General features: G+C 36.3%; 1 protein-coding gene across 1 annotated transcript in view; it reads right to left on the bottom strand.

The window, feature by feature from the left end:
* Window positions 1-12,201, bottom strand: part of NUP54 (nucleoporin 54) — a 33,032-nt gene that overhangs the window by 6,532 nt on the left and 14,299 nt on the right. The window contains exons 6-9 of the mRNA XM_027544791.1: window positions 11,312-11,508; window positions 9,559-9,613; window positions 9,046-9,139; window positions 881-988 (exon numbers count right to left, since the gene is read on the bottom strand). Coding sequence (XP_027400592.1) covers window positions 881-988; window positions 9,046-9,139; window positions 9,559-9,613; window positions 11,312-11,508 — 454 coding nt within the window. The remainder of the gene's footprint in view (window positions 1-880; window positions 989-9,045; window positions 9,140-9,558; window positions 9,614-11,311; window positions 11,509-12,201) is intronic.

Genomic DNA, 12,201 nt, shown 5'->3' on the forward strand with positions numbered 1-12,201 from the left:
GTCTATTTAAGATGTTTTTTCTGTAGGTCAATTTAAATAATTTCCATTTTGCTAGAAAATAATCTAACATCTAAATTTATTGCCCTGAATTCCACTGTAGTATTTTCTTATTTTCTTGTGTATGTATGTGGTATTATCTCCTTTCTTACTTCTAATTTTTCTTTTCTGTCTTTAGGCTCATGAGATGAGTCTTTTTTTCCTTCTTCAGATTCATATTTAGCCATTTTAATGGTCTTTTTAAAGAAACAGCTCTTCAACTTATTCTGCTATGATTGTTTTCTGCTTCAATCATTCCACATCATCTTTATTTCCCTCTTACTGGTTCCTTTTGGCTTATCTTGATAATATTTTTCCTTGAGTACTAAGTTCTCTATTTTTTGCATCTTGTATCTTTAAAAAATGAAGTTTTTTAAGGCTATAAATTTTCATCCAAATTTCTGCTATATAATGTTTGTTTTCATGATAATTTCAATTTCATGATAAATTTCAAGTTGGTATTCATTCTTTTATTTCCTTGTTAATTTGCAAGTTCTTTTGTTGCTTTTCATTCATTAATGGTTATACCCGCTATTTTTATGAAAACTAGATATTAATGATCTGATGCATATTTTTGCTATATCATAAAAGATGATTCATTTTCTCACTGCTTTCCTCCTACCCTCTCAATAAAATGCAAGTTTTAGAATATTTTCACTTTCTTCACCCAATCCTCTCCAGAGATCTAACCTCAGAGTTCTAAGTTTTAATGAGAAAGTTTGGTACTTTCAGACTATTATTATTTCCTTTTAGTATTTTTTTTTCTATCGCAAAAATCCATATTTAGCACTTCCATCATGTATATAGTCTTATAAATGTTGAAAAAAAAAATCCAAATCACTACCTGTAAAGTTCTGTGGGAAAGGTCCATAAGTTTCCTCTTGTATTGTGCAATTTTGGCCATGGTTGTAGTTTGATTCTTCTGTAATTCACCAATATCTTCAGATATTATCTGTTTAAAACAATTTTTTAAGGTAAATAAAGTATCACAACTATTAAGTTTACTACACTCAAAAGATGAGCCTGAGATTCATCTCTCAAAATATAAACTCCTTTAAATCTACTTTTGTATTTCTTCCACTTTTGTACATCCAGAAGTTAAAACGTACCATTCAAAAATTTCTTTAGAGCTCCAGGAACTTCAGTGATGAGGCAAAGTGTATAGAATAATAAAACATATTCTTCCGAAGTAACTAAGGAATTTGAATACTATGGAACAGAGCCAACAACCAGGCCATGAAAGTATAAAAGTTAAGATCTATAAAGTGACATGCAGGAGCCTTAAGAGACAATTAAATCTAACTACTTGAAGAAAGTATAGTATACACTATGCTTAGTCGCTCAGTCGTGTCCGACTGTTTGCGACCCTATGGACTGTAGCCCGCCAGGCACCTCTGTCCATGGGGATTCTCCAGGCAAGCATACTGGAGTGGGTTGCCATGCCCTCCTCCAGGGCATCTTCCCAACCCAGGGACCAAACCCAAGTTTCCTGCATTGCAGGTGGCTTCTTTACCGTCTGAGCCACCAAGGAAGCCCTGTATAGTATGTGGTCCAATAGCAATTTTAACAGAATACTATGGAGAGATAGGCTCAGAGTGGAGGGAGAAAGGAAGGATATTAATTACACAACTGAGACATTTTTATGTCTCTGCAGATATTTAATTTGTTCTTTGCTTGGCCTAAAATCCTACTGTTCTACCTTATCTTAACCTTACAGAATTAGTTAAAATCCTAGTTCATTAAAGATTCCTGATCAAAATTAACCCCATTATGATTGTTCCTATCATAATTAATCATTCTGTGACACTGGCTTATACTGAGATGTTATAAGTAAGAGTGTAAGAAGATTGTACAAGACATATTTTAGCATGTTTACCTACACGTGTCACCTTTTAAGGAAACTTCAATGCCAGGCCATGTTGAAGGGACACAATTAGGTGACCAAATTTTATGTAACCCAGGCACCCTCTCCATCCCAATTCTGAAAAGTTTGCAGGGCTTCTAGACAACAAGAGTAATTATTATTCTATAGCAGCAATAGTAAGAAAAAATAGAAATGTTACCACTCACAGTATTTATTGACAAACACTAAAACAATCTAGAAATTAACCAAGAAAAAATGCCTACGATTTTTAAAATTTATTTTAAAACTATTAACAAAAGACACAGGAGACTTCAATGAGAAAAGGAACATGTTCATGATGGAATAACTTAATATTACTAAGATTCAATTACATATTTAATGCAATTCCAACTAAAATTCTAGCATTCTGACAAACTCAATTCTAAAACTGTTATAGAGGATGAAGATCCATAAAGAGCTTTAAAAGTGTGAAAAGAACAAAGGCTGGAGATTCACTCTACCACATATCTTTAAAATATACTGCAAAGCTGTAAGAGTAAAAAAAATGTGAAACTGATTTAAGAACAGACTATATCACATATATATGGAAACTTGGTTTGGTAAATGCTTTGATAAATCATTGAGGAAAGTATCTGTGTTTTGTGGATAACACTGGAAAAAATAAGCTACTATTTAGAGAAAGTTCATATCATATAGTATATATAAAGTGAATTCCATGAGGACAGAAGACTCAACTGTGAAAGGTTAAACTCTACAATAATAGAAAAAAACCTGCAGACTCTAAAGACCTTGGATGAGGAATGATTTCTTAAGAAAATTCCCCCAAAATAAGATACAAGGCCAAAAAAAACAATGGCTATCATTACATTAAAATTAAGATTTTCATAAACAAGACCCTACTTATCACACAGGGAACTATATTTAATATCCTGCAATACACCAAAATGGAAAAGAATATGAAAAAGAATATATATATAAATATATATTAAAAAAACTGAATCACTTTGCTGTACAGGAGAAATTAACACAGCATTGTAAATAACAACAAAATAAAAGTCTTCAACTATGGACACTACAGACAGAATTAGCAGAGAAATAAGAAGAGTAGAGATTTTCAAATGTTAGACGATGGGATTAAAATCTGGAATAAAAGATGAACTCCTGAAATTCAAAAAAGATATGCAGTCCATCAGAAAAACAGACAAACAATATGAACAATTTTGATCTAGACCAAATGACTAGATACATGCCGCTCTCTCTTTCCTGTTGAAGATAGATGTAAAATGAACAGAATGCATGGGCAACCATCTGAGGACTCTGAATTTGAAGTACCACTGAACTAGCGGTGAGTTTACCGTAATTTTGCCCTCAGTTTGGTTTCAACACAGCCCAAAACCTAGAAGTAGGCATCATGCTGATAACTCCAAGAAAACCTATTACCTCTGGTGCAAGGAGATACATTATGGTATACAGAGAAGAGTTTCTCACTGTTAACACTAGTAATTTGGGCCAGATAATTCAGTGGTACTGTTCTGTACACTGTAGGATGTTTATCAGAATCCTGGCTTCTACCTGCTAGATAACTGTAGCACACACCACCATCACGACCACAACCACCACCCTCGCCCAGCTGTAACAACCGAACAAGTGTCTGGATACTGCCAAATCTGTCCCGGGGGACAAAATCATCACCACACACCCCAATAAGATCTACACTCAACCAATTACTAAAACAAATGATAGGTGAAATGACAATAAATTAAAAACAGAATACTAAAAAATGTCCAAATAACCCAGAAGAAAACAAAAAAGAGGAAAGAGAGGAAAGAAAAACAGAGCGAACAGTTAACAGTAAGATTGCAGGCCTAAATCTAAATTTTATGCTACCTACAAAAAACTTACTTCAAACATGATAAAGGTAAGTTAAAAGGATGGAAAAGATACAAAATCACTAGTCAAAAGAAAGCTAGAGTGGCTTTATGTGATATCAGAGAAAGCTGACTTCCAAGCAAAGATAATTGCTAAGCATAAAGAGGAACATTATGGTGTATGCCAAGAAAATATAACAATCCTAGATACATATGTACCTAACAGCAAACCTGAAAGGAGAAAAAGACAAATCCATAAGTACAGCCAGAGACTTCAACTGTCCTCTTAAAATAGAACTTCTGGGCTTCCCTGGTGGTTCAGTGGTTAAGAATCCACTTGCCAATGCAGGAGACATGGGTTTGATCCCTGATCTGAAAAGATCCCACATTCCACGGAGTGACCATGACTGTGCCCACAACTGTTAAGCCTGTGCACCACAAACGAAGCCACTGCAATGAGAAGCCCACATACTGCAAAGCTAGAGCAGCCCTCGCTCTCTGCAACTGGAAAAGGCCATGTAGCAGTGAAGACTCGGCACAACCAAAAATAAACAAATTAATTAAAAAAAATAAACAATCAGTAGAAAAATCAACAAGAACTTAGAAGAACTGAGCAATCAAACGGATCTCACTGACACCAACAGAAGACTCCAAGAACAGCAGAACACACATTCTTTTCATAGGCCTATGGATTAAAACCTTTACAAAGTTAAAAGAACTGAAATCATAACAAAAGTTCTCTGACCATAACAGAGTTAGACTAGATAACAACAGAATAAAAGGAAAATCTCCAAACACTTAAACCACAATAGTCAAATAGAACCATCAAAGGAAATAAAAAATATGGCACCTCCCTGGTGGTCCAATGGTTAAGACTCCGAGCTCCCAATGCAGGGGGCCTGGGTTCGATCCCTGGTCAGGGAACTAGGTCCCACGTGATGCAACTAAGAGTTCACATGCCACAACTAAAGATCACACGCGCCTCAAGGAAGATGAACGATCCCGTGTGCCGCAACTGGGGCCCGACACAGACAAATTTTAAAAAAATTTTAATGAATCAAAGATGACAAATACAACATTATCAAAATTTGGGGGATTCAGGTAAAGCAGTACTTAGAAGAAAATTAATAGCATCAAATGCCTTTATTAGAAGTCTCAATACCCTAAGCTGCTACCTTAAGAGACTAGAAAAAGAAGAGAAAAATAAACCCAAAGCAAGTAGAATAAAGGAAATGGTTAAGAGCCAAAATTTATAAAACTGTAAATAGAAAACTAGAAAAAAAGTAAAACCAAGAACTTGCTCTTCGAAAAGATCAATAAAATTGACAAACTTCTAGTAAAACTGACAAAAATAAGCACAAATAATAGCTTCTTTGTCCTTACTTTCAAGAACTTTGGTCACACCCCATTTATAGTACTATGCACAACTCATTTTAAAAGTGATGCCAATAAATTCAGTGTACCTAGTCTAAGATAATCAGTCTGATTTCTGGTGTTGACCATAGGGTGATGTCCATGTGTAGAGTCTTCTCTTGTGTTGTTGGAAGAGGGTGTTTGCTATGACCAGTGCGTTCTGGCAACTCTATTTTCATTCCATATTCCAAGGCCAAATTTGCCTGTTACTCCAGGTGTTTCTTGACTTCCTACTTTTGCATTCCAGTCCCCTATAATGAAAAGGACATCTTTTTTGGCTGTTAGTTCTAATAGGTCTTGTAGGTCTTCATAGAACTGTTCAGCTTCTTCAGAGTTACTGGTTGGGGCATAGACTTGGATCACCGTGATAACTGAATGGTTTGCCTTGGAAACGAACCGAGATCATTCTGTTGTTTTTGAGATTGCATCCAAGTACTGCATTTCGGACTCTTTTGTTGACCATGATGGCTACTCCATTTCTTCTAAGGGATTTCTACCCACAGTAGTAGATATAATGGTCATCTGAGTTAAATTCACCCATTCCAGTCCATTTGAGTTCGCTGATTTCTAGTATGTCAACGTTCACTCTTGCCATCTCCTGTTTGACCACTTCCAATTTGCCTTGATTCATGGACCTAACATTCCAGGTTCCTATGCAATATTGCTCTTTACAGCATCGGACCTTGCTTCTATCACCAGTCACATCCACAACTGGATATGTTTTTGCTTTGGCTCCATCCATTCATTCTTTCTGGAGTTATTTCTCCACTGATCTCCAGTAGTATATTGGGCACCTACTGACCTGGAGTTCCTCTTTCAGTATACTATCATTTTGCCTTTTCATACTGTTCATGGGGTTCTCAAGGCAATGAATACTAAAGTGGTTTGCCATTCCCTTCTCCAGCCAAAGATGGAGAAGCTCTATACAGTCAGCAAAAACAAGACTGGGAGCTGACTGTGGCTCAGATCATGAACTCCTTGTCGCCAAATTCAGACTTAAATTGAAGAAAGTAGGGAAAACCACTAGACCATTCAGGTATGACCTAAATCAAATCCCTTATGATTATACAGTGGAAGTGAGAAATAGATTTAAGGCACTAGATCTGATACAGAGTGCCTGATGAACTGTGGATGGAGGTTCGTGACACTGTACAGGAGACAGGGACCAAGACCATCTCCATGGAAAAGAAATGCGAAAAAGCAAAATGGCTGTCTGAGGAGGCCTTACAAATAGCTATGAAATGAAGAGAAGCAGAAAGCAAAGGAGAAAAGGAAAGATATTCCCATTTGAATGCAGAGTTCCAAAGGATAGCAAGGAGAGAGAAGAAAGCCTTCCTCAGGGATCAATCCAAAGATATAGAGGAAAACAACAGAATGGGAAAGACTAGAGATCTCTTCAAGAAAATCAGAGATACCAAGGGAACATTTCATGCAAAGATGGGCTCGATAAAGGACAGAAATGGTATGGGCCTAACAGAAGCAGAAGATATTAAGAAGAGGTGGCAAGAATACACAGAAGAACTGTACAAAAAAGATCTTCACGGCCCAGATAATCACGACGGTATGATCATTCACCTGGAGCCAGATATCCTGGAATGTGAAGTCAAGTGGGCCTTAGAAAGCATCACTACGAGCAAAGCTGGTGGAGGTGATGGAATTCTAGTTAAGCTATTTCAAATCCTGAAAGATGATGCTGTGAAAGTGCTGCACTCAATATGCCAGCAAATTTGGAAAACTCACCAGTGGCCACAGGACTGGAAAAGGTCACTTTTCATTCCAATCCCAAAGAAAGGCAATGCCAAAGAATGCTCAAACCACCGCACAATTGCTCTCATCTCACACACTAGTCAAGTAATGCTCAAAATTCTCCAAGCCAGGCTTCAGCAATACGTGAACCGTGAACTTCCAGATGTTCGAGCTGGTTTTAGAAAAGGCAGAGAACCAGAGATCAAATTGCCAACATCTGCTGGATCATGGAAAAAGCAAGAGAGTTCCAGATAAACATCTATTTCTGCTTTATTGACTACGCCAAAGCCTTTGTGTGGATCACAATAAACTGTGGAAAATTCTGAAAGAGATGGGAATACCAGACCACCTGACCTGCCTCTTGAGAAATTTGTATGCCGGTCAGGAAGCAACAGTTACAACTGGACATGGAACAACAGACTGGTTCCAAATAGGAAAAGGAGTACGTTAAGGCTGTATATTGTCACCCTGCTTATTTAACTTATACGCAGAGTACATCATGAGAAACGCTGGACTGGAAGAAGCACAAGCTGGAATCAAGATTGCCGGGAGAAATATCAATAACCTCAGATATGCAGATGACACCACCCTTATGGCAGAAAGTGAAGAGGAACTAAAAAGCCTCTTGATGAAAGTGAAAGTGGAGAGTGAAAAAGTTGGCTTAAACTCAACATTCAGAAAACTAAGATTATGGCATCTGGTCCCATCACTATATGGGAAATAGATGGGCAAACAGTGGAAACAGTGTCAGACTTTATTTTTCTGGGCTCCCAAATCACTGCAGATGGTGACTGCAGCCATGAAATTAAAAGATGCTTACTCCTTGGAAGGAAAGTTATGACCAACCTAGATAGCATATTCAAAAGCAGAGACATTACTTTGCCAACAAATGTCCGTCTAGTCAAGGCTATGGTTTTTCCAGTGGTCATGTATGGATCTAAGAGTTGGACTGTGAAGAAAGCTGAGCGCCGAAGAATTGATGCTTTTGAACTGTGGTGTTGGAGAAGACTCTTGAGAGTCCCTTGGACTGCAAGGAGATCCAACCAGTCCATCCTAAAGGAGACCAGTCCTGGGTGTTCATTAGAAGGACTGATGCTGAGGCTGAAACTCCAATACTTTGGCCACCTCATGCGAAGAGTGGCCTCATTGGAAAAGACCCTGATGCTGGGAGGGATTGGGGGCAGGAGGAAAAGGGGACGACAGAGGATGAGATGGCTGGATGCTATCACCGACCTGATGTACCTGAGTTTGGGTGAACTCCAGGAGTTGGGATGGACAGGGAGGCCTGGCGTGCTGCAATTCATGGGGTTGCGAAGAGTTGGACACGACTGAGCAACTGAACTGAACTGACGGAGTCTAAGATAAGGCCTGGGTATCATGTAACATTCAAAAACCATGTTGGAATTTTTAGCCAGAGAAAATACTAAGAAGAAAAAAATGATCATGATGTTCAAATATCTATAGGGATGTCATAGAAACATAGTGGTTACCTACAAAGCATGCCTGAGAAAATGGATATAAATTATAGTAAGACAGATTTTGAGTCAATGTAAGAAAGAGAACCAGCATCAATCAGTGAGCTGACAAAGAAATGGGTTGCTTCATAAAACAGAAGTGCTTCATTACTCAAATAGAGTCTGAATGAATATCTAATTAGGAGTTTCACATAAGAGGACTTGGAGGTGACCTCTAGAACCTTTAAGCATTTGATTACAAAAGTCTACTTTAAAAATGTTAAGATTTAAGCATTCAGTAATTTAAAATTTGCTTCGTTAACCTATGATTATAATGTACTATGACAACACAATCATAATTGTAGCCCTCATTTTTATAAGGCCCCATAAATAAAAGTTTTTAATAAAATAATCTTTTCAATTCCAGCCAAAGAATCAATAAGTCTATTTGCTAAAGTCAACAATTCTAAACTCATTGTTAAATCAGATTTACATGATTTTTGGAGGCTCTGTAAATAAGTTGTGTAAAAGTATAATTGTTAATTTGTAGTATACACTATACTGTTTCTCGTAAGACAAAACAGTAACTAAAACACATGGTAAGAACCAAGGTCTGTAACCCCACTACTACTCCTAGGCCCAGAGAACGAAGCTAGATCCTTACATCTAATCTGGTCTGATGCTGCTTAGTCATCTGATCTTGAACCTTCAGTCTTCGAAGAAGTTCTTTGAAACCCACCATTGGTACAGGAATTAACCTGAAGAAACACAAATAGTCAATTTTCAGACCAAAGCCTATATTATTACAAAATACAAGGTAAGGTTTTCATAATAACATTCCTGTAATTTACATTTCTAGGGTTAAAAGGCAGATCTATGACTATGAAATCAAGTGTTACACCACAGAGATTTCATCCAATCTGATTTTATGAGTGAGGAAATACAGTGTGGTCAAAATCTGCAGTATTAAGTGCACATATATAATTAGGGCACTATGACTCAGATTTTAATCTTTTCACCACACGATGCGGCCTGATTATAATCAGCATTCTTTAAAAAAGAATGAAAAGGAAGATAAACTCACTTTAAATGTAAGAATTATAGTTAACAGCTTGCATCTGCTTCCCTGGTAGTAAATATTAGTCTGTATATAAAAACAAGATGAAGATACACTTACTTTTCAGAATCAGGGTTATCCACCTTGGCTTGTTCCCAGATAATAGGATCAACACCTACCATAAAAAAGAAATATTTTTTCTAAAAGGAACTATTTCCCATTTTTATAATATTTGTATGGGAAAGGCCCTCCTAAAGTGAGACACAAAACCTAAAATCTATAATGAAAAATGATTGTCAAATATGACCATAACAAGAACAAAAAATTGTTTTGTAGGATACAGCTTAAAAAAAAAAAAAGTACCTCAAAAGCAAGTATCTATAATAGGATAATAGATTAATCTCCAGAATATAGGAAGAGCTCCTCTAAATCACAAAGACAAAAAATTAAATAGAAAATGGGCAAAGAACATGATTAGGTAATTCACAAATATTATAAATGTGGCTAATATACAAAAAGCTGGTCAACTTTAGTAATAGGGAAATGCAAATGAAAGTAAGTATTAACTTTTTGCCAAAAGAGTGGAAAAATTAAAGAGACTGATTATCTCCATTGTTGGCAAAAATAGAGCAGAATGAGAAAACATTAGAAAAATAAAAAATGTGAGGAAAAGTAACACATTCCTATTATGAATGTAAATGGCTGAACTTGCTCTGGAGGGCAATTTGGCAGTACCTAAGAACAATACATAAAGTACTGCCGACCCTCTGATATCTGCAGAGGGTGGGGTTCAGGACCCACCCCACTCCCTGCAGATGCTCAAGTCCCTTGTAAGAAAGGGTATAGTATTAATAATATTTGCATATAACCTACACCCATCCTACCATACACTTTAAATCACTTGTGCGTTACTTATAATACCTAATACAATGAAATGCTATGAAAATAGCTGCCAAGGTACAGCAATTCAAGTTTTGTTTTTTTGGAACTTCCTAAAATTTATTTCCTGTTTTGGACCTGTGGTTAGTTGAAGGTGCAGATGTGGAGCCCCGGATACAGAGGGCTGACTGTATACATAATCTGGACTTGAAAATTTCACTACCAGGAATCTATTCTTAAAAAAAATACATTGCTGTGCATTTTAAGACAAGTTTACAAGGAGGTTAACCGTTACATAGTTTATAATAGTGCAAAGGTAGAAATAGCCTAGAGGTTAAATCCAGTAAGGTACATCCACAGTATTCCACGCAGTTTTTTAAAAAGAGTAAGATTTATCTTTATGTACTGACATGGAAAGCATTAAGGAATACTATAAGCAGAAAGGCAGGTTGTAGTAAATGTGTAGTTCAGAATTCCTTTTTCAAGGACTTTATATATAAATATAGACAGAAATGCTTACATTAAAATCACAGATAAAGGATTGATAAAGTTCAATAAGTTATTAATAGTAGTTACTTCTGAGGAAGAGGTAAAGATCTGTCACTCAGTCAGTTGAGATATGCCATCTGGAATCTTTTACAGTGAGAACACATTCAGGTTTTACCTGAATACTCAGTTAAAATAAGACATAAGCTAAACAAAAATAAAATATTAAGACTGAATTATCTTTGGGTAGATGGATTATGGGCTATTTTCCTTTAGTTCATCACTGCCCAACAAAATTTCTAACAAACATAATTAGCTATATAATACAAAAAATTAAATAAATGAATAAGTACAATAAGAACATTCAAACCTACGTCCCAAATAAGCAGACGTGATAGGCTGACACTGGTTTCATTAACATTAATAACCAAGCAACAGCTCCCCAAATAGAGGAAGCATGTATTTCCAAACTTTTCATTTCCTCAACCCCATGACTCTGGAGACATACCAGCAGGAGGATTCTGTAAAAGCTGTTTGATCTGTGCAGGAGAAAGCTCTGTTCTAGTCATAGAAAGGGTTACACCAAGTTGCTGCAATTGTGTTTTAATATTGGTTTGTTCAAAATGGGCATACAATGTTGTAGCTGGAACTCTTCTCGAAGTACCATTTGGAGAACGTTCAACAACATAAATGACAACTTCTGTCCTGGGGGAAAGATAACCAAGTTATAAAATACGGAGCATATAACTCACAGCCACAAATATTAACGCAGTATGTGACTTTAGAAGGGAGCTAGCTGAATTCAGAAATGAGACAGACAAATAAGATGTTATCTGTAAAGGTATGTTTAGCTGCAAGTCCTATTTTAATTTTTTTTCCCCACCAGAATCAAGAAATACTTTGGAGATTCTGTTGAAACTTAATGGTTGCTTCATTGCAGTTTATAGAACAAAAAGTAAAATCTGATTTCAGTTCCTATATCTCACTAATAATTCTTCTAACCCAAAATATTCTAAAGCAAATGTCTTGCCACTAAGTATGACAATTATACACAGGACAAGGGAAGTTAGTATTTATCCATGAATGAACATGAACAGTCATCAGTTAAAACACTGCAGTAACATCTTTGTGGCCCCTAATTTGCACACAGCCACGATTATGTTTCCTCCTGTTTCTAAAGGAAAAATCAAAGAAATTATTAGCATCTAATAAGTTAAGAAACCCAAGATTAAGAAAAAGACTTTTAAATAAATGTTTCTATAAATACTGAAGAATCACTAGCTAAGAAATAACATTCTGCTTTGAGATTTAATGTGTGCTTTAACAACAAAAACACTGTTTTTGTTGTGTTGATCACTCTTTTTGAGCCAAGGTACACAGAAACAAATAGAACATTTA

The sequence above is a fragment of the Bos indicus x Bos taurus genome, chromosome 6 (genome assembly GCF_003369695.1).
Source record: "Bos indicus x Bos taurus breed Angus x Brahman F1 hybrid chromosome 6, Bos_hybrid_MaternalHap_v2.0, whole genome shotgun sequence".
NCBI classification, from domain to species: domain Eukaryota; kingdom Metazoa; phylum Chordata; class Mammalia; order Artiodactyla; family Bovidae; genus Bos; species Bos indicus x Bos taurus.